The sequence below is a fragment of the Oryzias latipes genome, chromosome 5 (genome assembly GCF_002234675.1).
Source record: "Oryzias latipes chromosome 5, ASM223467v1".
NCBI classification, from domain to species: Eukaryota; Metazoa; Chordata; class Actinopteri; order Beloniformes; family Adrianichthyidae; genus Oryzias; species Oryzias latipes.
The window spans coordinates 30755713-30781549 of NC_019863.2; the positions used below are offsets into that span (position 1 = coordinate 30755713).

At 39.4% G+C, this 25837-nt stretch overlaps 2 protein-coding genes across 3 annotated transcripts; one reads left to right on the top strand and one right to left on the bottom strand.

Moving 5' to 3' along the window:
* Window positions 1-3589: 3589 nt before the first annotated feature.
* LOC101155681 lies at window positions 3590-6294 on the bottom strand. Of its 2 annotated transcripts, none has more exons than XM_023955262.1 (4): window positions 6219-6294; window positions 5673-5965; window positions 5453-5585; window positions 3590-4911 (listed from the first exon to the last, which is right to left on the bottom strand). In XM_023955262.1, exons 2-4 carry the CDS (start codon window positions 5959-5961, stop codon window positions 4533-4535), a joined length of 801 nt encoding a protein of 266 aa, XP_023811030.1. In that variant the 5' UTR covers window positions 5962-5965; window positions 6219-6294; the 3' UTR covers window positions 3590-4532. The 2 variants fall into 2 exon arrangements, with proteins under 2 accessions (XP_023811030.1, XP_023811031.1); XM_023955263.1 differs by having other exon boundaries at window positions 6132-6219.
* stx18 (syntaxin 18) lies at window positions 6280-25280 on the top strand. The gene is made up of 11 exons (XM_004069186.4): window positions 6280-6487; window positions 17050-17117; window positions 20316-20431; window positions 21060-21137; window positions 21213-21279; window positions 21352-21443; window positions 22593-22684; window positions 23603-23661; window positions 24244-24313; window positions 24402-24482; window positions 24573-25280. The coding sequence occupies exons 1-11, from the start codon at window positions 6296-6298 to the stop codon at window positions 24666-24668; spliced, it is 1011 nt and encodes a 336-aa protein (XP_004069234.2). The 5' UTR covers window positions 6280-6295; the 3' UTR covers window positions 24669-25280.
* The last annotated feature ends 557 nt before the right edge of the window (window positions 25281-25837 follow it).

Consider the following 25837-nt stretch of genomic DNA (forward strand, 5'->3'; position numbering starts at 1 on the left):
TACTGGTTGTAATTACAAAAAAGGATCTCCTTTCATTGATTAAGGCAATGTATGTCCCTTTCTGAAGGCCACAGTGGGAAAGCATAGTGATGTGGTCATTATGTCATTCATCATGCCTCACCATTACCAAAACACAAAACCTTTGTGCCGTGAGAAGACAAACACATCAATGAGTGCAAGCCATGCCTTTTGGAAAAAAAACTGCTTTACTTGGCGCTGACCGAAGCAGCAAAATGAAAACATGAATTGTAGTTTATCCCTCTGAGTATTGAGCTGCGCCTGAAGCCTGTCTCTAATGGGCTTCGGTTTAAATAACCTGAAGCATTTGTAACAGTGGCTACATTTTGGAAAATACTATTTGTGATTGCGCCATTAGCCAATGGGCAGGGTTTAGTGCTTCAAGCATCTCAGCTGCTTTAGTTTCCCATGATTTGTTTTCCAGGTCACTCCCCTTGTGCATGACTTTGCATGTAAAAGTCAGGATCCCCATTTAAAAAAATGGTCCCTGATTCATTTAGAGGTAAAAACAAATCAAAATGTAAATATTCTTGGACATGCAAACTCATGCACAGAGAAATGAAATGTACTTCATGCTATCAAGGAGCTTGTTATTATAAAAGTACATTTATGTCCTTGCTAACCTCTGTGTTTATTGGCTCTAGTCGTCCATGGTGGGAATGTAATGAGCGCGACTGGAAGCCATGAGTGAACTCAAAGCCTTAGTCACAAGCACCCATTCAGGTGCTGCAGGTTTTTGGGTTGTCCGGGGCCATGGAGGGTCGTAGAGAGGAGGTGTGTCTCGCAGTTTCCCCAGGGTCGTATGGCCATCTCAAGGGACGTCATGAAATAGGAACGTACCATTCTCATATGTGCGGTTAGTGTGTTGTGAAAAAAAATCAGTTAATTTATTTATATTTTCTTGTGAAATACTTGAAACCTAAGAGCTTCTTTTGTTTGTCTGTAGCAAGTCAACTAGAGCCACGGTGTAATCAAACATAAAGCAGGGCGGGACTAGAATAGTACATTTGTATCAGAATTTGAATAACAGAAAAACAACAAGTCCAGTTTCATGAAGTTCAATGTAATCCAAGTTCAATGAGTAATCCAGACAGGAATCCACAGAACCAACACACGGTGGTGTAGGGCCATATGTCTCTTACTGCCCAGTCCAAGGTTAGGCCTTAAGTCAAGACTTAAAAACTTCAAACCCATTAGAACCTGGCCTTCACAGAACAGGACCAACAATGACCACACCTGTCATGATCGAAAGTGACATTAAAGTAGATCACCAAATTTAGCTCATTATACAAAAGGAAGCAAACTAAAGTTCAAAAAGAGAACTCTAAATCAAAAATAATTAACCAATTTACTGAATATAAATCATGAAAAGGTGCATCATTTTCATATAACAGTGGCAAGAAATAAACACGTCAACGTTAAAATCCATTGTGTAAACAGACATCCAAAACACCACGCATATAACCTGTTTACCAGCGATCCCATTTTCAGTGTGGCTCTGTAGAGCTGACAGTCTTTCGAAAATGATGATGCAGTTGCAATAATCCAGAAGATTAGTTGGATTGTCTCCAGAAAAAAATCCTCCTTTCGATTCTCTTTGACTTCCCATTTCACAATCAAAAACTTAGTTTGAAGAAAAGCTTTTCTGAACATGGTGTAGTTTTCAAAAGAAACGTGGTGTATTACTTTAATAAGGTCTTTGTGAAGTCAAGAAAAGGTGTAAGGTGATCGCAGAAATATGATGACACACACTGTGTTTTCCTCTTTTATTCATTTTGGGAGGTGTCCAGAGGCTTGTTTGCATGCTGACCTGCAGGGTGGGGTCCATGAGCTTTAATCTCAGAAGCAACAGCAGCTCCCTGTCACCTCATTGTGCTCCATCAGTCCTAGGCACATTTCTGCACACAGCTGTTGCAGCAGAAGGGGTTAACCGCCAACAAAGTGGATTCAATTCACTTCAGTTTGATTCCACTAAAGAAATTTCAAAGAAACCAGAACTCTGAGTGACCAAAACAAGTAAACTACATTAGGAAACCATGGCGATCCACCGACATGCAGACACTTCTCATTCCTTCCATCTTCCTGACAGAACTAAGACCTTTTTTTAACGAGTAAGAGAAAGGATACAGCCACAGGCTAAACAGAGATAAGTGTTTCTGACATAATTAAGCCAACATCAAACAGGCAATAGATGCGTCCTGTGAAGATAAACTGACAGGTCTGAAAGTCGTCCAAACAAAGGGAAAGTGGGACGTAAAGGGCTTCTTTACAGGGAGGTAAGTGGACTGCCCAGAGGACACTACTGAACATGGCTCATCTGTCAGGGAGGAGGGGAATGGATACCATCACTGACCTGTCATCCAGGCTCAGATAGTATCTAGGAATTCCCATGAAGAATGTATCCTCTGTTGTACCACATTTCATTGTTTTGGTCTCCATCACTGAATGACTTAAAAGTGGCTTTTTTTTAACTCATTTCTTATCTGATACTCGTGATAAAAATAAAACATGTAGGCAAAGAAATGATTTTTAAAAGAAGATAAGAAAAGTCAAACTGATTTGTTTTGAGTCAAGCTGAAGAAAAAAAGTCTTAACCACTGTTATCAAAAGTTTGCTATAGCTTTGTTCTGTCCAGTTTTAACCCTGGAGAACTCAAGACTTTTTAAGAACATTTAAATTTGTTAATGTCATATTGGGTAGCAGCAGTTAACAGTGCCCATAAACAGAAAAATAAAACAAGCAATAGTTGTCAAAAGGAAAAAGACAGGGGGCCCCATTTGACATAACAGCTATCCTCATTTGCAAAAGCCTTGAAGTCCCACTCCTATCATTTTCATGATCTATTTTCAAAGTGTTCCCATCGGTCTTGTAATTAAGATTGTCATTGTAGACAAAATTAAAAAAATCTTTCTAGGACTTAGTTTCTGCAGAGCAGCAAGAGTTCATCAGAAATTTACCTCTGAGTTGTGCGTGGGACTGTAAAACCTGCCAGATAGAGCCGGAAATTGAAGGTTTTTTCAAACAGCATTTTTTTTGTCTGCTCCTAATTAATGATTTAAATAAATTCCTGTATGTTCTCCATCATTAGAAAGATGCTAGATCATGTTAAAAACACCAAAAACACATTTCCGAATGGAGTGGGTCTTTAAACGTGTTTTTTGATAATTTTTTTTTTTTAGAAAAATGCTTTATTGAGAAGCCTTCATTTAGTTTTGCACAAACCGCTCTACATAAAGTCAACTGTTAAAAAAAACACCTAGCTTTCCAGCCAAGCCTAATAGCTGCTCGCAGACAAAGTGAGATGTTATTTCAGTGGAAAAGGAAAAGTTCGAGAGCGCAAATGCAATGTTAAATTATTTGCAGCCCATTTGGTATTGAAACCGTGATCGCATTTTAATGTGTTTCATAAGCTCAGTTTTTCAAAAAGCTGCTTGTTTTCCAGTCAAAACGGGGAAAAATACAAATAAAATCTGTGTTCATGCTGAAAGTGCAGGAAACAGGGAGACAGTCAGAGCGCTCAGCTGTAACGCAGTCTGGCACTGCACTAACAAAGGAAATGAGCAAACCACACTGCAAATAAGAGACTTTAATCCAACACTCCAGACCCCACTGCTTACATCTGGGTGCCAACTCTGTCACTCACAAATAAACTCATTTAAGGGAAAGATTTGACACAAATTACTGTATTTGTGTCAGAGTTTTAGCTTTGCTTTCACTGGCAGATCCGAGTGTTTTTACATGAGCATTAGTTATGTTAAACATTTAACTTTAAAACTCGCACTATTGATGATAAACCAACAAACCAGTCTCACTTGACATAGTGTTATTACTGAACATTTATAGGTGAAGCGAACCTCAGACGATGTTAAGTTATCCTGTATCTTCAATTCACAGAAGTCCTTTCCTTTGAACCCACTTTGACGTATTTAAAATGAAAAAGTATACCAAAAATTACAAATAGGTGTCATCGCATGAACTATTTTAGGCCAAAAATGAGAAAAATCAGTTGTTTTTACAACTGGCAGCAGCATTTGAATGAATGAAACTTTTTTTTTTTTTTAACAATTTACAAAGCACCTCACATAAAAAAGAGGACTAAAAAAGAAAGTTTAACATTGAGCATATTAAGAACAAATACTTAAAAAAACAATAGCATGCAATTACTAAAACTAATAAAATACATAGGAAACAAAGCAAATCTAAGAAAATAAGATGCTACGGACCCCTGAGTGTTAAAAGTCATTCTAAAAAAAACTAAGTCTTAAATCAAATTAAACTTCATGTCTATAGCACTTTTCCAAGTCATGCTACTCAAAGTGCTTTTCATAAAAACAATCACATTTTAAAGACAAAAAGACAAGACATTAAACAAATATTTTCTCAATATTAAACACATACTTGGCCTATACTCATACAACCCCCCCCCCCCCCTGTTAGTAGATCTGATGTCATGTGCAGCTCAGAAAGAATATTATTTCATAACTGGGGGGCGGCAACAAAAAAGCCCGGTCACTTCAGTCTTCTTGAGAGAATTCTTTGATTTGATTCTTCAACAGCTTTATTTTAAGTGCGTAATACTCCTCCTGCAGCTTGAGAACTTTGTCTTGTCTTCTTAGTACAGACATTTCCAGATTAAACTTCTCCTGCAGAGCAGCAGGTCTGCAAATTGGTGATGAAGAAGAAGAACAAGGGCTTTGGACATTGGAATCGGTACAGACATCCTCATGTCTCGCTGGGGAGGTGGGAATCTTTGTTGAAGCCGTTTTATAGTCTGGAGTGATGGTTTGATCTGGATCTGGATCTGGATCTGGATCCGGATCTGAAAGTTCTACCTCTATCAGCGCCTGCTTGCTCGTGCTCTCCTCTGTTGTTGAATTTCCATCTTCAGCATAGCTGCAGGATGAAGCAGAAGATATTCAATGATCAATTTAGAGTTAATTCCAAAATTAACACATATAAAAAGAAAATTACACTTCAATTCGAAACTCCAATCCTCTTTTGATCTATTTTCATAGCGTTATTATCTATTAATTATGATTTTGCCGTTTTTAGCCTAAATCAGAAAACGTGTGTCGTTGACTAGGACATAGTTTCTGCAGAGCAGCATGAGTTAATTTGAAATTCCCCTTCCCATCACACCTTTGTTTACACACTCTTTTGCTAGCTTACAGCCCCTCACACCCCCAACCTAACAGTCGTACAGTTTTGAGCCAGATTCCGGCTTGGACGTACATGGATATATTTATCTCCAAGTGGATGCATCTCTCATCTTTCTAAGTAGGAGAACTTGCACAATTGGTGGCTGACTGAATACTTTTTTTTTTTGCCCCACTGTATGTCCTCCATCATGAAAAAAATACCACAAGAACATGTAAAAAACTCGCACAAACATGATTTTCATCCTTAAAGAAATAGGGGGGGGAAAAAGTGTTGCCTGTTTTCTGGATTTTCCGCTGGATCTGCGTCACGAAGTTTCTTCTGTTCCTGCATCTTCTTCTCCGAGATGTTCAACACAGAAATAACTATCTGTGTCACGGCACTAAGTTTCTCAAATAACATCTCTTCTTCTGCAACATTAAAAAAACAAAAGTTTGCTATTAGTCAGAAATGCACAATGTTACTAAACTTAAAAAAGAAAATGCATGTTTCCTGACCTTTGTTACTCTGTCGTTTTATCTCCTCCCTTGCCTTCGCAAGGAGGTTTTCCCACTTTTTGTTGCAGTCGGAAACTGTGCGCTGGACCTGTGGAAAAGCATCATTAATAGCTTGGACTATCTCCTTCCAGGCATGCCTCTTGTCTTGAACCGATACTCCGGTGCTTTGCTTTCCTCTGACTATGTTCTGCTTTTTCTGTATTAACTGAGCCAGAAGAAGGCATTCCGGGTCAGTCCAGTTGGGTCTTCTCTTTCTGCTGGTGGAGCCCTTCACTGGCTGTGGAGGCATTTGTCTGCGAGGAAAACACATAAAACAACCATTAATAGAACGTATTAAACAAAATAGAAACTCATGAAAACCCTTAGATTTTTCTCAAAATGATATTCCCCTTAACGCTTCTAAAACCCTATAATTTCAGATTAGTCCTTTTCTGTTATTGTTTTTCCATTATATACAACCTAATTCAAAGTGAAACAGTCAAATGTTGAGTTTTGGTTAAGTTCCGTGTTGATTTAATGGGAAATCAAATCCTAATCGGTGCAAACCTGTTTAAGGCTTTTCCTTTTTCCCCTTTGAGGGAAAAATCCGCTGCGGCGTCTCATGTTGATGACGTCACCGGTCGATGACGTGTCGCCTTGTTGACAGCGGCGCGTGCACAGAAATGGCTGTGGACATCACTCTGCTTTTTAAAGCCAGCGTGAAGACAGTGAAGACCAGAAACAAGGCGATAGGGATCGGGTTCGACTCGACGAAAGATGAGATTTTCAAAAGAAGCAGAACGAAGAGCGGCTTCACCCAGAGAGCGAAAGAAGTGGTGAGTGCTCCTCTTAGCTAGCGATAGCATGATGATGATGATGATGATGCTAGCTCATTTGAAACGATAAAACTTCTCTACAAACATTGCCTTTTATATGACAAATGTACACACCACTACTTTTTCTTTTAAAAACGTATAAGTACAACCATTGTTGGCTGTTTTTAAGTCGTTTAGTACCCCAACTGTTTAATTTTAAAAAAGTTGCTGCTTTTAAATTAATACCTCATAAAAAACATAAACTTGACCTAATTTTTTTTAATCTACAGACTTTGCTGTGCAATTACTGGAAATGTGAGCATTAATGAATGTAGCACTAGTTTTTCCCTAAAAGACTACACGTTTTTTAGATGAACGTAGTTGAAAAAAAAATCTTGAGCGATTGATTGATGTTATTAACAGACTAACTACCCTGTAAAAAATACTATAGCTAAGATACAGATTTCATATAAAATAATATTAATTTGAAATCTTCATCAATTATATACATGTAATTAATTTTAAATACATATCTGTGTACCTGTATGCCTGTTATGATGATTGATAAAAGTGGAAAATCTAATGTTTCAGAGGACGATTAGTCATTTTGTTGCATTCAAATAACAAATAAATGTTTACATTTGTTTCCTTATGGGAGCTTGAAATCATTAACACCTGCAACAATAAAATAATTTCCTGCAATGAACGCACCAACACAGTGTTTGTGTCCGAATTCCCACCCTAACCCCTAACTACTGCAAAACTATATAGTGACCTGAATTTTCAAAGCAATTCGGTCACCATGCTCACTACTGGAAATTCAACTGGTTAAACAATTTTACACTTAATCGCAGTCCTGCAACCAATCTGAGACTCGGATTTAGTAGTGACATGAGGGTGGCGTCCGCCACGGAAGTACCAACCGTTGTAAACATGATTTCGAAGGAGACAATAATATTTGCGGTTTGTGTTCGGACTCCAAGACGGACATTTACAGGAACAAAGCTGTGAAAACAAAACGTCTGGAGCAAGATTTGCGGGATTTTCACAGCTTTCACTTTGCACACTGAGCCTCTTCCTATTACAGGTGGTAGACAACAGTAAATACGCAGAAGAAGAAGAAGAATCTTCTCCCTTTCGCTACCTGCATGTCTGCTGCTTTTCCCATGTGGACAGTTAACAGTCGACATCGTTGAATATCAAGCTTGTCTACTTCAGCTTTAAAAGAGTCATAAAAAAGAGCTAATTTTGACTTTCCCTTACGAAAAAATCTGAGACGGAATTTATTAAAAATTATTTTCTCAATGCATTCATTCATCTTCTAATCTGTTTGATCCCTTTCGGGGTCACGGGGCTGCCAGAGCCTATCCCGGCGTCTTGCGGCCGAAGGCAGAGGACACCCTGGACAGGTCGCCAGTCTGTCACAGGGCCTCAACCACTCACCCATGCACACGCACGTTCACACCTATGGACAATTTGGAGGGACCAATTAAGCATGTTTTTAGATGGCGGGAGGAAGCCAGAGTCCCCGGAGAAAACCCACACATGCACGGGGAGAACATGCAAACTCTACACAGAAAGGTCCCCCATTGGTGTTCTGTTTCTGGTCCCCCAGCCGGGACTTGAACCAGGACTTCTTGCTGTGAGGCAAGAGCGCTATTATTTTCTTAAAGCAAATAAATAAAATATCATAAATTTCAGAAGGCCTGAGCAGCTGCGGCTGCTCTCTCATCTGCCCCCCCGTCAGCCTCCTGGGGGTCGGTGCAGTGGGTGGGGTCACTTCAGCCCCATGGGCCCTGCAACAGACTGGCAACCTGTCCAGGGTGTGCCTCACCTTAGCCCAACAATAACCAGAATGTGCTCTGGCAACCCTGCAGCCCCAAAAGCGATGTAGCGTGATAAGCAAATGGATGGTAGATCAGGACAAGGCCGCTTGGACCGATCCTCCACAGTGGATTTTTACTCCACCCCTTAACACATCAAATGGGTGAAGTGACACCTCAACCTCGCCAAAAGTCAGATTTTTTTTTTTACTCTGGATGCGCCACAACACCCAAATCGTGCTGCGACACTCAAAACGCACTGCTGCCGGTCTGCCTCGCTGCGCCTGACGCTACAATCACGCTGCCGGACCTCAGATCAAGTCTGTACATTGGCTTAACATTGTATGTCGCCCCCATTATAATTGCGTTCGGTGTGATAACCATCTTCAGAGTTATGGGTCTTTGAATCCAAATTCTGGATGTTCTAGACTTGGTGTAGGTCAGTAAAGAACACAGAAGGCGGAGGAAGTTGACAGCATGCTGAACATAAACTTTTCTCCAAATTTCCAGCTATAGATTAATATTCCGATAAAGACTAGTTTTTGGTGAAGAGTTTAGAAGACATCAGTGTGCACCCGTTTTTCACAGGGCAACACGGCCTTTGCTCTGCCCCAGCAGTTATTTATCTGACTTAAGCAGATGTCTTCAAATAAAACCTTGAAGAACCACTTTCACATTTCCCACGGGGGAGTAAAATCTTAAATGTCACCAACCATCAGCCTGAAGACGACATGAGAAGATCTGCACCAGCCACGTTTTGGTCGTGTACTTTTGTAGCGGCATTAAATACGGCGGTTTAATAAAAGCTCTGCTGCTGATTCAATAGAAACTCATACCTACCCTGTGGTGCTTGGCCTCTGGCCCCCCTCACCCCGCTAACCTCCCGCTGTCTCCCTCATGCTGGAGCTATCATCTCAGACCATCTCACTGAACCGTTTTTATAGAAATTGAAGTTGCAAGTCTGGAATGCCTCGACTGTTTAAAGTTAAGTCGCGGTTTTCATCCACCTCTCTCCAAACTTTTCTGTCCGTTCTTCTCTATACGCCCTGACATTGGGCAGCTTTTTTTTTTTTTTGCCAGCGTCGCCTTTTTCCATGTATGATTCCAAAAACACGCTACAATAACATTTTCTTTCGGCTCTCAAACAATTTCTGGGGAAAGCCGATCCTCCCAAGAGCCAGTGATTAAAGGTGGAAGATCAAAACAGAGAAAATATTAAATTAGGTCCCCAGTAACAATGTTGACGGTCGGCACCTAATGCAAAACAGATGTGAGTGCCCTTCAAGACATGCATGGCTCTCCTTCCTATGTTACCATTGAGGCTTTGCAAAAATGGAAGGAAAAAATCAAAGTTGACAAATACGCAGTGGTCTTATGAGACTTTTCTTTTTTTCTTCTTCTCAAAAAGTCAGCACAGCAAGAGAGGAAATGTAAGTTCTTTCAAAGACGAGGTTTTGATTGACTAAGAGGACCAGTGTTTGCAGGATGGGCTTTGGCCAGGAGAGTCTTTCACCTCATAAGGGCTGGTTTTGGGGCCACTGGGATCTCCATTTCACCGCTCACCTCCCCACTCCCCTCAGCATGCTGTCCCTCTCCAGTTTAAATGGAGGAGGTCATTCTTAAATTGTTAAATTGGGTGTAGAAAATAGTGCTTGGCTCCCCGCTGTGCCTCCAGTATTGGTATTCCAAAATTGGCTTCTTCTCACAGTGTTTTCTTTGAAACCCTAAAAAGAATGGCCATCAGCCAGCTCTCTAAAGTATGTTGTGCTATCAGAGGGGCTCTTCCCTGGAAAAACTTCACTCTGAAAGACTATATGTGTTCAAAATATCCCTTTCTTAATACTTTTTACCAACAGGGACTACTTTTTAATCTTCAGTTTTGTTTGAAAATCTACAATATATTTAAATAATCAAAAAATTGAAAATCAAAAACAGCAGATAGATGGATACTGTACTTGTAAATGTCAAATGCACAAATAAATTTAAAAGTAGTTACTGTTCTGTGTACAATGGAATAAAAAAAACGCCCTTTATCATTGACATGTGTATAACGAAATTTAAAAAGTGCGCTGTACTTGTTGGCTGCGTTTCCATTGACGATGAAATTGCACCAATTGGATTTGCGATACTAAATTTGCCTAATGGAAACGGAACAGTTTAAAAAAAATTCACAATTAGCAAATCAAACCTTTGCGATTGGAGGAGGTGGTTGAACACTAGCTAGTCTGACCATAAGCCTGGCAACTGAACAAGATTTACAACCACTAAAAAGTTTAAACAGTCATTTAAAACTGGAATTTACAATTGGTTAATTATAATTAACTGCACTTTTCCAGCTTACATTGTGTCCATTATTCATCCACTCCTCATTCATACTTGGTGATGGTAGCTACTGATGTAGCCACAGCTGCCCTGGGGCAGACGGACAGAGGCGTGGCTGCCAGTTGGCGCCTACGGCCCCTCCGACCATCACCAGAACATTCATACGCAGTCACACACCGGTGGGGCCACACTGGAGGCACAGAGGGTGAAGGACACAACGACAGTTAACAGCGGGGATTGAACCGCCGACCCTTTGATCATTGGCCGACCTGCTCAACCGTCTGAGCCACTATCGCCAGCAACATAAAGAGTGTTAAAATTGCTCAAACAACAGTAATAGACAAAAAAAAATAATCTTGATTTAAACTTTTTGTATAACTTTTTAGCAATGTTTATTGCAGCCAGCAGGATATGTTGTTGAGATGAGTTGTCCTTGCTCTACTGGACATGTAACGTCTGCCTGAAGGCAACAGTTCAGACGGGAGGTGATCGGGTTGGGAAGTGTCTTTGATGATGTTCTGTGCTTTAAGGCAGAAGGAGCTGTGTAGGTGAATGGAATTTTAAAGGTTTAAAGGTATATTTAACTGCACCAAGATGTGACTTGGATCATAGCTCAAAACCCCAATTAACTCTAATTTATTATTAAAAATTATGCTGCAATTTAAACCCAGATTTCTTTTTTTTTTTTTTTACTCATAGAGGTTTGAGCTCGGAAAATAAAGAGTTAAATGCCTCACTGTGAAGCAGAAAAAGGTTTAAAGAAGTTGAGGACGTTTCGCCTTAGTTTGAACATCTTCAAACTAAGTCCAGATGGTCCTTTTTAAACCCTTTTTCTGCTATAAAAACTATCCTGGATGAATGAGATCTTCACAGACATGTTGTATGAGTATAAAGTAAACGCAGCAGGTCATCAACAAATAGTCTTCTGCTGCAACGAATGTCTCTCAAGACTTTTGAACAAATTTAGTTTCTGATTTTATGGGGGAAAGTTTTTCTGGCATCTTCACAGTGTAGGAAAACCCGAAACTACAGCAAAGAATATGATCTTTTTAACAACAAACGCAAAAATCATGAGAACAGATTTTTTTTTTAACACTTCGAGTAATTTCCCCCCCCCCAGGTGTTTAGCTTTTTAAAAAAATCTATATATTTCAGTTCGTAAAAACACTTTTAGACACATTTAGTTATTTATTTTATATAAATTCTAAGAAAAAACATATTAACCTTTATAAAATTGTCTAAGATTTTTAACGACTTGCAACCAAATTAATCTATTTTGTTTTTTTTTTTAAAGTTCTCAGTATTGATTGTTAATTATCAGTCTGTACTGACTTCATATTATTGGTTAAAGTTTTCTTGGAAAATAGATGCTTTTATTTTTTAGGGATTTTTAATGCATTACTTTCAAACTAAGACTCCTGCAAAAGTATAAATCTACTTAGGATTTCATTCTCTGCATTAAAGGAGTTATGACAAGTTTTTTAGGGAATTCGGCCATTTTCAGGTGAGTTAATAGAATCCCTGAAGGCGTAAACAACAAAAGTTTAGTCTAGAAACAAGAATGCCGTTTTGCGAGTTTCCTGTGATGCAGAAGTCAAAGAAGACTCTCCAGTATGGTGTGTAGTTGTGTCGCTTGGTGTCCTGCTGTCATGACCTGACTTTGTTCCCGTTGTCGTGTGGTCTTAAGGGTCTTCATTAGTTGCATGTGACCGCCTCAACCTTTATATCTGTTCCCACATAAAACAAATAGTTGAACGTAAAGATGGCTTCAGATTTCAGCAATGGAAGTGGGTCCAAAACGAGTCCAGAGACCTTCTCCAGTGGTGGAGCCAACCGCTTGGTCCATCTGAGAGTTTTTAGCTGCAAACAGGAACAAAATTCAGAATGAAAAACCAAATTATGCTTCAGATTAGCTTCGAAATTTCAGGATTTTCCCCACATTTTTAACTAACAAATTGGACAGCAGCAACTCTAACCCTCTTTACATATTTAATTTTATCATTTTAATGTTTAAAATGTATTTATATGTCAAATCCTGACCTTTATATATTCTTTGGATCATCATAATTTTGTTGTACATGCAATAACAGTAAAGTTGAGCTGAGTTTAAAAATACAGATTGAATTAGAATTGTCAAAAAAAATCTTCAAAATAAAAAAGTGGAATTTATTAAACCAATAAATAGTTTTTATGCTCATTTTTTTTTGGTGAAAAACAGTTGCATGTTCTTACTTATTATTTTAGAAATGATAACTTAGTCATAAATCTCACACCTTTCTTAATTCAATCAAAACTTGTTAACAGTTTTTATTAAAAGTATATTGGTCTGAAAATTTAACAGTTGGTTTGAATCTTGCTGAATTTGGAAAATCAAACCTGTGAATTCAGTGTCTTTACATTTTTAATCTTTTTAGGACTGAAACTACGGTGGCCCCAAAGGGCAAATCACTCGATGCAAAAACATATTACAGATGAGAACAACACAAAATAAAGATATAACAATTAGTATTGAAAAAAACATTTAGGAAATCAAAACATAAATCCAGAAACCTAAACGTAATTCCAAAAAATGAAACAGAAAAAATGAAAAAGGAAACTTTTGGTAAAACCAAAGACGTTCTTTAAGAGATGGTGACGTTTGTTGACCTTTTTGTCCGGACGTTATTCATCATGGCGATATCTTCTGATGGAGGATATTTCTGTAAACTTCTGACCAAAGCCGCTGCAACAGTTCAGTGACTGATCAATTCATTCTTTACTTCAGTTTGGGTTCAACATTCTGCTTTCCCTCTTCTTCAAAACTCAAACGTCGCCAGTGATGTCCAATAAGACAAACCTTTTCTGGCTTCTTACGTTGTCTTATTTTTAACATTTTTTTTTTTTTTTTTAAGAAATTACTGAATTTTTTTCTCATGTTTTTGTTTCTGGAATTTTAACAAAATTTAATGTTTTGTTTTAAATCATTTTTCTTTTAAAATTGTCATTGTGATTTTTAATCATGTTTTTCCATTGAGGGATTTGTTGATGTGATTTGAACTACAGCCTTGAAAACCATGAAAGGTTAATTTGAGAGAAAAAAGAGAGAGTTGGTTAGAATATTAATATTCCAGAAAGCTTTGATTTCCTTGTTTATTGGGCTGTCAGAAGCCTCTCTTAGCAGGCATGGGAAGACAAACTCGGCCCATTAGGGAGTCAGACGTAAACATGGTAATAAAGTCAACATGTGGCCCCCGTCCTCCTCACTGAGGCTTCCTTTATGTATTCGGCCTGCATGTGTAACCACGGCGAAGCGTGGCGTCGGAGCGGATAGCCCACGGTCAGGACGCAGTCAGGGACTTAAACCAGAACAGTGCAGTCATCATCAAGTCCTGTGCGTACCCCCCCCCCCCCCGGATCCAACCAAACAAAAAGCCGCCCAAGCTCTTAGGAGATCTGCTAGCGAAGCCGTTCCTCTTTTCTTCCTCATAATAATCCCCCCTGATGGTTTGTTTGGACTCAGTCAGGGCTGGAGGGAAGGCGAGGGGACGGAGAAAGTGAGGACGTAAAGTGGGGGTCTTTGATGATGACGAGATTAGATATAGCCCGGCAGACTGTCTCCTCCTGCCTCCACACACACACACATGCTTACCAGCACACATATGAGGAAAGCTGCATGCACGAGGCCACCCCCTCATTGTTGAGGAATTACTTGCTCTTTAGGGTCTTATGTTACAAGAGCAATTGATCCCTCTGACCCCCTGCAAACCCTGGAGGTTGTGCTGGGAATCTGAGCTGCAGTGTATGCACACAGGAGACGGCTCAACCCCCAGAGCAGCCGGTCTTGACTGTTCCCTCCTCACACCACCCTGTGTTTTCTGTCTGACCCAGCAGCTGCCAAAGCTGAGGATGTAGCGCCAGCTGCTGGTAAAATAGCTGCATTGCCATTCTTTTTTTTTTTTTTACTTGCTCCTTAAATCACTGGCAGATTGTCCAAAACGAGGCTTTGCACTGGCGCCAGTAAACAGACACTTTGCATTGTGTCCCAGTTAAATTCAGAATTTGTTTTAAAATTCTAATTTTTTGAGCTTTGCACAGACAAACAGATAAATATATATCTTAAGCCCGATCCTTGAAGTTCAAACCAAATTATTTTAAATGTTAACTATGCTTCCTTCCACCCCCTAAACTTTTTTTTTTGGACAAACGTAACATTTAAGGGATTCATTGCGTCGTGTACTGTATATGTTAGTTCAAATATGTAAATTTATGGTTAATGGTAATTAAAATTGCATCAATTTACATGTGTATATCTCTTTTGTTTGTCTTATATAGTGTATTTTTTTGTTTCGATTGTTAGAAAAAAAGCAATTCCAAATCCAGAATTCCAACACTCCAAAACAGGCCCCATAAAGAAATTCAAAAACTCCTGAAATTTGATACATTTTCTTTAAATAAGCAAAAAATTCTGCTAATAGTGTCAGAAAAGATTGTTTTTACCAAGGATTCTTGTGTTTAAGAGAAAAATTATGGTGAGAAACTAAGATCATTTTTGCCATTAAAAAACTTTATTGATCAGATTAGTTTTCTTGCGAGACAGAAAATAAGACTTTTTTTTTCTTGAAACAATGTTATTTTTTTTTACTTAAGAAACTTAACTGTGAAACATGAAACAAAAGGAGATCTCTGTTGTTGTTTTTTTAATTGTTAAGTGTTTTTTCTATGGAAAAGCTTTTACTTGGTCTCAGTCTAATCAGTTTTTAATTTTTATCGTCACGTTTAGCAGATCCTGGATGTTTTAATCTGTCTGTTTGGGTTTTGGTCCTATTTTCTTTATTTATTGTAGCACTTTTGGATTTTATTCAGAGAAACATAAATATAAATGTATAGGTATTTACATATTTGAACTGACATTTCCCCTCAAAGACGCTTAAATAAAAACCAGAACAGATTCCAAGTGCTAATTGCAAGCAGAAAGCAAAGTTCTTGGTAAAAGATAAATTAGTCGTGTCATGTTAGGGTTTATATTTTCCATTCAGCGGCAGGCCGACATCATTAGAGAATCTTCTAAATGGGCCTCGCTGCGGCTTCTTCTGTACATTTTTTCATTTAAGAGCTTGTTATGCTGAAATAAACGGTCAAACGTGTCTTTCATAATCATGTTTTTCCTGCCACTGAAAATCTTTGGCTAAGTTTGGATCCTTTCATGTGCAATTATAACCTCAGACAATTCATAGCCACGTTGATGCTTTAAAATGTGTTTATGATGCTGTCAAAACCCAGAAAACATGCAGGCGTGTGGGCAAAAACAGAAGAATTAAATCAAATTAGCATATTTTCCAAATATTTCAATAGGTTGAGCATCAAAATGTCTTTTCATTTCATTTAACTGCTGGTTTTTGTTTCACTGTAAAAGTCAAAATGGCTTTTTCTTTTAACTCATTAAAGAAGCGTCCTTAAAAGTCGATCTGTCTCATTTTTCCGTGAAGACTTTGAAACATAAGTGCGACTCTGTTATCCCTTCAACCCTCTCTTAACTTCAACTGGACCGAGCTACAATTAACTCTTGACCTGAAATAATTGCGTTATTACAGAGGTCGGCTCACATCAGTCTCCTTTCAATGCATCAGTGTCACCCACAGCGCCGTACTGCTCATTATTTATATAAGCTGTGAAGTTTAAAAAAAAAAATCTGTTTGTCTCCAAAGTTTCTGTCTGAATTTGAAACCTTTTTTTCTCTGTCGCCATAAATAGTCATCCGGACGTAAAGAATGAATGTTTGGAGACGCCGTGAGCCGGCTGGTGCCGGGTTTCTTCTTCAAGCCAGGGCAATTTGATAATTGAGGTGGTTAGAGTGAAAGGGCTGAAGACGGCTCTGTTATGCTATCCCGCTAATCCCCCTCGTTCTGAGGTCGCTGTCACAGTCAGACCCATTGTGTCACCAATGGGTCCGCGTTTGGACCGAACAGGGCCGGGCTGTGTGCTGCTAGACCCGCTGGTGCTCCTGCCAGCCGAGCTCTGGGGACCAGGAAGCAATTTTTAATATTTGACCAAATTACTACTGCAAATATTTCTGCTGGTTTCCCAGCGCGCACACACACACACACACACACACACACATTTTCCCTGTGATAAATAGTAACCGATTGTGAAGTTAATGCCTATTAAAGATGGCTCCGTCAAAGCTCTGCTTGCAGCAGCTTGTGGTTTTCTTTATGACAGGTGATTCTTCAGGAAATCTGCTGGTTTGGTTTTGCGTGTTTGGAAGATGATAAACTGACTTCAGCAAATACTGATTAATGGTTCATGTGTTTGGAGTTTGTAGCCACATCCCTGTGGGGATGTGCAGGGAAAAGCATCTACAGCCCTCTTGGTCTGAGCTCACTTTGTCCACCTACTTGAGAGAAAATAGGCTTGGGCTTCATCGATACAAACGTGAATAATGTGTCCTTCTCTTGGCAGATCACGAATATCACCAAGCTCAAAGACTTTCTGCTTCAACACCGAAAAGATTACATAAGTGCTGGAAGGTAAGCAGAACGAGGACAGACGAAAAACTCCTCCATCGTGTCCAGACGGCCGGGGACCAAATGAACATTTTGATTCCTAACAAAAATTAGCAGAGGTCTGGAGTCGCGGCTTCCAGAAGTGTCTCGTGTGTGCGGAGGGGGGGGGGCGGCTGCTGGCACAAGGTCTGCAGCGAGTCGGGTGGTCTGCCGAGGCTGGCTCCAGTCTAATTGTCTGGAATAATTGAGCTGCAACCAAGTGGAGAACAAATCACGCCCAGGGACTAATGCAGGCTCTCCTAAAGGGCTCTCTGTATGGTTTTAGGTGTGGAGAAGTCTGTAAAATGTGCTGAGAAGTTCTCACTTTAACTAGTTGGGAATCTTTAGGCACCTCGTGACTCGATTACGATTCAGGAGGCAACGATTCGATTATGAAGCAAATATCTATGCATTCTGAATGTTTTGTCTTCAACACGAGGCACAATAATACACACTTTTCTCCACCAGTGCATTTTCAAGTAAAGATAAGATCACTGAACCTTTATTAGGACCGGAAAGTTTGATCATCAACGAAAGGAAAGTTTTTCCCTGAACTCAAAAACCTTAAGGGCCCAGTCTGGTGTTTTTAGCCTGTTCCTATGTTGTCATGATGAAGGGCATATGTTCTAGTGTGAGGGGCTGTAAGCTTACGGGGAGAGCATGTGAACAGAGAGCTCTCGGTTATGGGTGGGGGGATGCTCCACGCCAATGATCCCGCCGACAACTCCTGGTGCTCTGCAGAAACTGTCCTAGAAAACGACACCGTTTTTTGTTATTTTGACTGAAATCTGCATAATCATGATTAAAACACGACTGGGAGAGCTAAGAAGATGATCGGAGCGGGACTTTAAATAACAGTAATCAATTTTCAATAGATCTTTTTGAATAGGATGCTCTTAAACTCAAGTCAAACAAAATAACTAGTGCCCATTGTGGAATTGTGCGGATATATCGCCTGTTTTCCCCAAATACTAAATTTATAACACAGCTTAAAGTCCCACACCAACCAAATTTTTTCTATTTTCAAAGCGTTCCCAGTGGTCTTTTAATTATGATTATGCTGCTTTTAGCTAAAATAAGAAATACAAAAAGCTGTCATTTACAAGACATATTTCCTACACATTTTCTCTCATTGGAAATTCACTTTTGGGTTGTTGATGCACAGGTTAGCTTGCCGATATGAGCGTTTTGCAACAACCATTTATGACGACCACTGAGTTCTGAAGATGAAAACGTTTATGGTTTATTTAAAAAAAATACAGTTAAATACATTTATGCAAAAATGGCATTGTGGTCTATATTCGCCGATCTAGTGAGCATCAATGCACACTGGTTTTTCGCAGAGACTTCTGGGAAATTTATAGGCTACTGGATTTGGGAAATGTAGATTCACTAGGAAATGGTGAGTAGGGAAGCAATTCGGACACAGCCCCAGTTTTGATCTGATCCAACACGATTTGAATAAGAAATGCTTAGAAATGCAGTTTTAATTTTAAACAATCTTATATATGTCATCTATTATGAGAAAGAGACCACAAGAACATGTAAAAAAATACCAAAAACACTATTTCCATTGCTGTGGATCTTTAAATACAATCAGACTTTTGTCCAAAGCCGTTTTGATCGTTGACACTAAATAAAAAAAAGCTAAAAATGCTTCCAAACGTTAGCTTTAGGAGAGGTCGGGTCCAGTTGGATTCTGCAGAGTCCGCCATGTCTGTGTGCTCTTCAGAAACGTTTGAGTCAAAAAACATGCATAACTTTTACATAATATCGTATTAATTATTTAAAACTCACAACATGATTCAGAATTGTTTATGGACACCATAACTGCTTTGAGGAGCAGCAGACGCCTTTACTGTTCCCCCTGCAGGTCTTTCAGCAACACTAGAATCATGATTCCAACACAGTTTATCATTTCTTAAAATAGTGATGATTCAAATGCTTCCCAACTGCACCTCCAGCTCTGAATGAACTTTGCATCCGTTGTACCCAGAATTCCTCCTCAGGCTCCTTCTGGCTTTGCTTGTTCCTGTGATCTGGCCTGGTTGTCTCAACTAAAGAAGCAATTAAAGCTCATGCCAGAAATGTATCCTTACAGCGCCATCTGCTGGATCCCACTAAAAAGTACTTCTTTAGAAAATACAAGACCCATATATAGGACCGTTGCAAGTATCCGAATACTTGGATCTCTGCATCTGTTCCAGTATGGATATTTGTGACGTCCACGATTGCTGATTCACAATCTTTGCAAACATTTGGGGGGAAAAATATACATTTCACGCCATTATTTTTTCGCTGTAAAAAAAGGTTGGAATTTCAGCAAAAAAATTAATCAACTCGTCTAACTAAACTGGTGAAATTAATCATGAAGCTGACAGAAAATCTTCTGAGTGTGACATTGTTTAAAGAGACAAATACCATTTCATTTCTGTTTATCTGCTATGTTTTGATGATCTCCTATACTAAAAAAAGGTATAAATAAATGCAGTTCATATATGTTTAAATACATTTTATTTTCATTTTTATGCATCCAATAAGAAAGCATACGTATAGCAACCATTTAAACATACTACGTTGTAAAATTTGGCTTTAATGCCAAAAACAATGCACACAGACAACTGCATCTGAACCAAGTTTTGGATTTTTAGTCATTCTTATTGTGGCTTTTATGTGTTTTTTGGTGTTTGTTATTGGGAAACCTACAACTTGCCCAGCTGTGACCCGCCCAGCTAACACTTGCACAATTATAGAAATGTTGTTTAATGGTAAATGTTTAATAAATCTTTTTGATCTGTGAACTGTTAAGTGATGATCTACAGCCCTAAAAAGCAAACTAAGCACATTTTCTCTGAGATAAAACTTGTTTACTTTATTATTTCTTTTAACTATCCAGATCCTAGAGTCTACAGATTTTACCATGTTGTTATCTGAATACATTTTCACTACTTGAGTGAGAAAACGGAGCTAGAACGGTTTAAGAACTTCCTGTTTTTACTGGTTTCTTCAAACGGTTTGGCTGGATCGGGTTAAGACTTTATGTTGAGGAAGTAGCTCAGTATTTGGTGAACCTTTGCAGCGGAGCTCAGAGAAAACGGAACCATTCTTCTGAAATGTTGAAGCTTCTTCATTCACAGGATTGGTCTTGATGTGAATAAAAACATGTTTTGTGTGTTTTTTCAGCCTCATTTCATCGGATCTGACACGTATGACGGACGGGGAGCGGGACCAGATTGACCAGGATGCTCAGATCTTCATGAGGACTTGTTCAGAAGCCATCAAGCAGCTTCGCGGTGAAGGTTTGTCCTTGTGTGTCGAACTGACGGAAGGCAGCGAGGACTGGATCTTCATGCAGATCCAGGATATTCATGGATTTTCTGACTTCTGGAGTAGGGATGGGGCGATGTATCAGTACCAGTGTTGGTCCGATATTAAACAATATTCTGACTGTTTTTAGATACACTTTATTTTTAAAATGTATACTTATTCCTACTGGATTGGGAAGTTTAAGTTTACAGTCATAGACAGTAATTGACTGTTTTCAGGTGAATGTAATTTTTGATAGGGATACATGTTGTTCCTAATAGATCCCTGGCAACGGGGAGATGGTGGTTTACAGTTATCTCTGATAGAAAGTTTTAAAGTAGTACTTGTTCCTATCCCTTGCTGTATGTTAAAAAGATCAAGTACAACATGATTGTCCCGTAAAAGAAAAGTTTTGCATTTATAAGAAAGAAACAAAAAGGAAATCTAAGCTTTGTGTTACTGTAGACGCTTAAATATCGGCTATCGGCCACAGGTGCAGGAGAAATATCGCTTGTCGGTATTGGCTGATCAAGTTATATCGGCCCCTCCCTACTCAGAAGAGCGCCGTTATGTTTGCATTGGCGTGTATAACATGTCAACCTACTCTGGCTGTCATCGCAGTGGAGAAGCAGGCGGCACCAGCTCAGATTAAGGAGCACAGAGGATCCGTGCTGGACCTCGTAGAGACTTACCTGAAAGGTGAGCCTCTGAAACGTCTCATCCTGCAGGTGAATCCACAGAGAACGGCAGGTGATGTCTGTCTTTGCCTTTAAGGAGTCTGCAAAGTGTACTCCGAGCAAAGAGCAATCCGAGTGAAGAGGATGGTGGACAAGAAAAGGCTGTAAGTTCCTTCTGCTTCACTCACAGTCAACCTTCCGCATCTTTGGATTCTCAGAACCGTTTGTGGTTTCAGGTCACGGCTGACACCCGAGCGGTCCAGTCGACCAGAGAAAACTCTGGAGGTGGCGCCCACAGAGGAGAAAACGATTATTGAAGAAAGTTCAGGTGAAATCCGGTGAAACAGATCTGTCTCCATCACAACACGAACGGCTGATAATAGCTACCCTGGTGACTGCACCAATATCACAACGGGCTTCACACCAAAAATCGTACTTTATGCTCCGTTTATTCACTGTCTTTGTGTGATAAAATGCACTTTATAGTCAGTATTTTGTCTTTGGAGCCACAGTTACAATTCAATTCAACTGTACACTTTTTTTTTTTTGCTTTTAAGACCCAGAGTTCGGTACCACAGAGCTGCGAAACTCCTAACAGATGGAAGAAACCAAACAAAATTCTAAATGTTACACATCAAACTGAGTTTCTGAAAGCACAGCTCAATGAAAATGAATGCAAACAAGAATGTAAACTTTTTAAAGTAAAACAACTGAGCGTTTGTTAAAGCTCAGCGAAGGTGATAGCTTTTGTTTTACATGAGCTCAGAGCTTCAAAAAGGCGTAGCCGTCTACCCTGAAACCCAAAAACCACACAGCCGTCTGTTGGATCAGAACAATCAAATGTTTAAACGTTTGTCCAGTTAGCCCAGAGCATCCAAAAAATTCAAACTTTGAAACACAAATCTCTTCAAACTGAATATTTTCTTTTTCCCCATCTAAGGCCTCTAAAATTTCTGATTTTATTGGATATTACAGACTTTGCTAAACACTTAAAATTATTTCCTTAAATGTCTTTATTCTAAGTTTATTTTACTAGATCTGAAAATTAAAAGCCCACTATATATAAAACACTTTTTTTATTTTATTTACTGCTAATTTAATTGATTTTCCTTTGTCTCAGATGCAGCCTGACATGAAAGACCAACCATTTAAAATCCTTCAAGAACTCTTTTTGGGGAAAATCAGATCGGTGGAGATACTTTAATTATCCCGAAGGAAATTGTTGAGTCAGCTCATCCTACACCATTATCAAAATAAAGAAAAGGATAACCAAAGCAGGTGCTTTAACCCAGCTTTGGCAGCATGACGTTACAGCCAACAATCTACAACTGAGCAAAGTTTAGGAAACTCGAAAATGTTTAAAGTACTTTTATGTTTTCTTGAATCTGTGAAAACAAGCTACTGATGTGTGTCGTTTTTGTCACTTCATGGCTCATAAAGCACCTGAACTCACTGAGTCTTTCCTCTTTTTGCGCAGAGAAGAGCATATCAGAGGTCCAAGGCAGCGCTGTCAGCTTGTGGGAAGAGGGCAGAGTGGAGGATGAGCTATCTCCTGAGGAGATCCAGATGGTAATATCCAAAATGAATCCACTGCTTCCAACTAAATACTGCCCAAAAGCAAAGGGGCCACTACGAGTTTGTTCTATGTTGCTGCTCCAGGGACATGTATTTCTAAATATTGCTTCACAGGTTAATCAATCAATTATTGGATTTGAAAAGGTGGCACTCACCACTAAGGCTACTTTTTCAGCAGACTCCTGGATCGCCAAAACACAGTGATGTAACAAGCACCTTTGAGGCAGATCCAGATTCTTATCAAGTTTTCTTTGTGAAGAAACTCAAAGTAACAAAACCTTTATGGCTTTTTTTTTCTGTAGGCTATAAACTGCATCCACTGCTGCTGGGTAGAGATGCTTTTAAGGAAAAACATTGACATGAATGTTGAAATAAAAATCCCAAATTGATAAATCAGTGCGTTACAAGTATGGTGGTCTGACTCCCTCATTACAGTTCTGTATTCCCTGACATTGAGTTAAATCTTTTGGAGTCTTAAGTTAAAGCAATGTCATTTTAAAGGGGGGAGGGCGGGGGTCACTTTGACCTTTGGTTTGGACCTTTAGATATTTAGCTCAGAACCTTGAAAAACATACTAGGTCTCCACTAAACTCATGTGAGGCTTTGGAAAAGTCTCTTACTAAAGTGTTTTCTTCTTTTACTTACCGTAACTGATATTTTATGGTAACAATTTCTTTGTGCTTTAAATGTTTTTCCTAATCCATTTACTTTTATTATGCTTGTGAAATTTTTTGCAATGTCCATCTAGTAAAGGTTCCACAAAAATGTTCTGCTACCAAATCAAAGCAGATCCTGCAGAACATTCAGGCCTGATTTTGAGCTTATTCAATGAGAACATCATATTATTGTACTAAAGATTAAAGGGATGTTTGTTTGTTTGTTTGTTTGTTTGTTTGTTTGTTTTTATACCAGTTTGAACAAGAGAACCAGAGGTTGGTCAGTGAGATGAGCAGCCTGGTGGATGAAGTGAGGTGAGAACGTTCTGGACAGTCGGTGCTAGTTATGCTATGTTTCATTAGGTGTAATGACGGGGGGGCAGATACATTCTTGGCTAAAACTTCACGGCCCTGGTAATGACTTTACAAAGTGTTCCAAAAGAGCAAACGCATGAGAAGCCAGATGTTGACCCAAAAACATGCCGGGCTGCTGTTTTCACACCGGTGTCGGTACCGAAACTGTTCGGCCTGCAATAAGTGTTCGGGGGGCCTGCGGCTAAAGCTGACGTCCCACTATTTGATTGGCTGCACGTTTATTAATACGTGCTAACAACATGATTCGCTCGCCTGGAGAAGCCGGTTCATTCTAACAGCCACAGACCTTTTGACAAAGTGGGTTGTGGCAAAATCTCTCTATAAACATTACAAAGAATAATATCAGACACACAAAAGAACTTTAGGTTACAAAAGGAAACGGGAAATGAAAATATGTAGAGCCCGAGCAGATCTCCGTGTTAAGTAGTTTGTCCGAGTGGGACAGTCATCATTAGTGTCAGGCCCCCGAACAGTTTTGGTACCTACACCGGCTTTGAGTTTCTGCTTCTCAAACGCCCTCAGGCAAATCGAGGGGAAGGTGGTGGAGATTTCACGACTTCAGGAAATCTTTGCAGAGAAAGTGCTGCAGCAGGTGAGCGCGGCTCCTCCTGTTTCAACTCCTTTGTGCTCATAGGAACGTTTGGACGTAAACAGATCTCCTGCTTCTCCTCCTGTGACAGGAAAGTGAAATAGACAACATTCATCAGCTTGTTGTTGGTGCAACAGAAAACGTTAAGGAAGGAAACGAAGACATTCGGGAGGTAAAATCCTTCCTGTGAATTTGACCGTTGCTTGTTATTTAAGAGAAAATTGTGAGAAATGTTCTTTTTTTGTTGTTGTTCGTTTACCAGGCGATAAAAAACAACGCTGGCTTCAGAGTGTGGATCCTCTTCTTCCTGGTGATGTGCTCCTTCTCTCTCCTCTTCCTGGACTGGTATGACAGTTAACGCTGGACTGTGGCCACGAGCTGGAACATCTGATGTGAAGACGGCACCGGGACCGAACGTTCAGCTTAGTGTGGTGGACGGCGAGGCAGTTTGTGCGTCACCAACGCTGATCTGTGTCCTGTGCTGTCAGGTTAGCTGTGATGCATCCGTTTTGACGATATTCAGATGGAAGGAAGAGCGTTTCTGTTTCGACAAGTTCTTCGTTGAGTGTCACTGCAACAGGAAACGCACAAAAGCTGCTCTGCACAAAAGCTTTTTGTTTTTTTTTTTGCACTAATCCTTTTCACAGCTTAGTATCTCGTATTGTAGATCTGCCTTTTCACGAAGACAAATGCTAGAAAAACAGCATCAAAATCTATTACTTCTGGTAAAACCAATCCTAAAATGATTTCTCTGTTAATTCCAGAACGAGTTTACAGAAATCTGCATGCAGGAAATCAGTGTGGTAGTTTGGTTGCTTCTTAAATCTACTGATCCCCTAATTAAATTCATTTTAATTCTTGTCACAGCGTTAAAGAGGAATAAAACACTTCAATTTGTGTTGTCTCTTCAGCTCCTAAAAAGGATTTTCACTCTTAAAAATTAAAGAAAAGCAGAACCTTGAGTTTGAAATGTGGGCACTTTATTCCAGCTCTTCAACACTTCTTTTTATTTTTGCAGCAAATGAACTTTAATGGCAATCAGTACATTGTTTGAAAAAGGTACAATTTAAGGTAAAAGACGGTACGGAAAATCAGACAAGCTACCTGTTTCAGGAGTTCCACTAAATCAGCCTAACTACAGTATGGCTGCCATGTTGGGGGGTGTCGATCAATGCAAAGCATGGCCACAATACAGTGGTGTCACTAGCAAAACATTCAATACAGCAGCTGAGAAAAGAGCCAGTATGCAAGCCTAACGCTCAAAGGAAATCACAGAAAAGATGGAAACCATAGACAACCAGTTAGCTAAAAACACTTCTTCAAATATTTATTACCTGGTACATTTCCTCAAAGTCGTGACAATCAAATGTTTTCAACAACTTGGCTGCAAGTGTTGTCGTTTTGTGTTGTCAGGAAGTCCGACATGCGTCAGCAGTTTTTCAAAACAAAAGATTTTTTCAGCAAGTATTTTTTTTTTCCAGTAGTGTTGTGCAGTAAAACAAGCAACAAAAACACGAAATGGTCGTT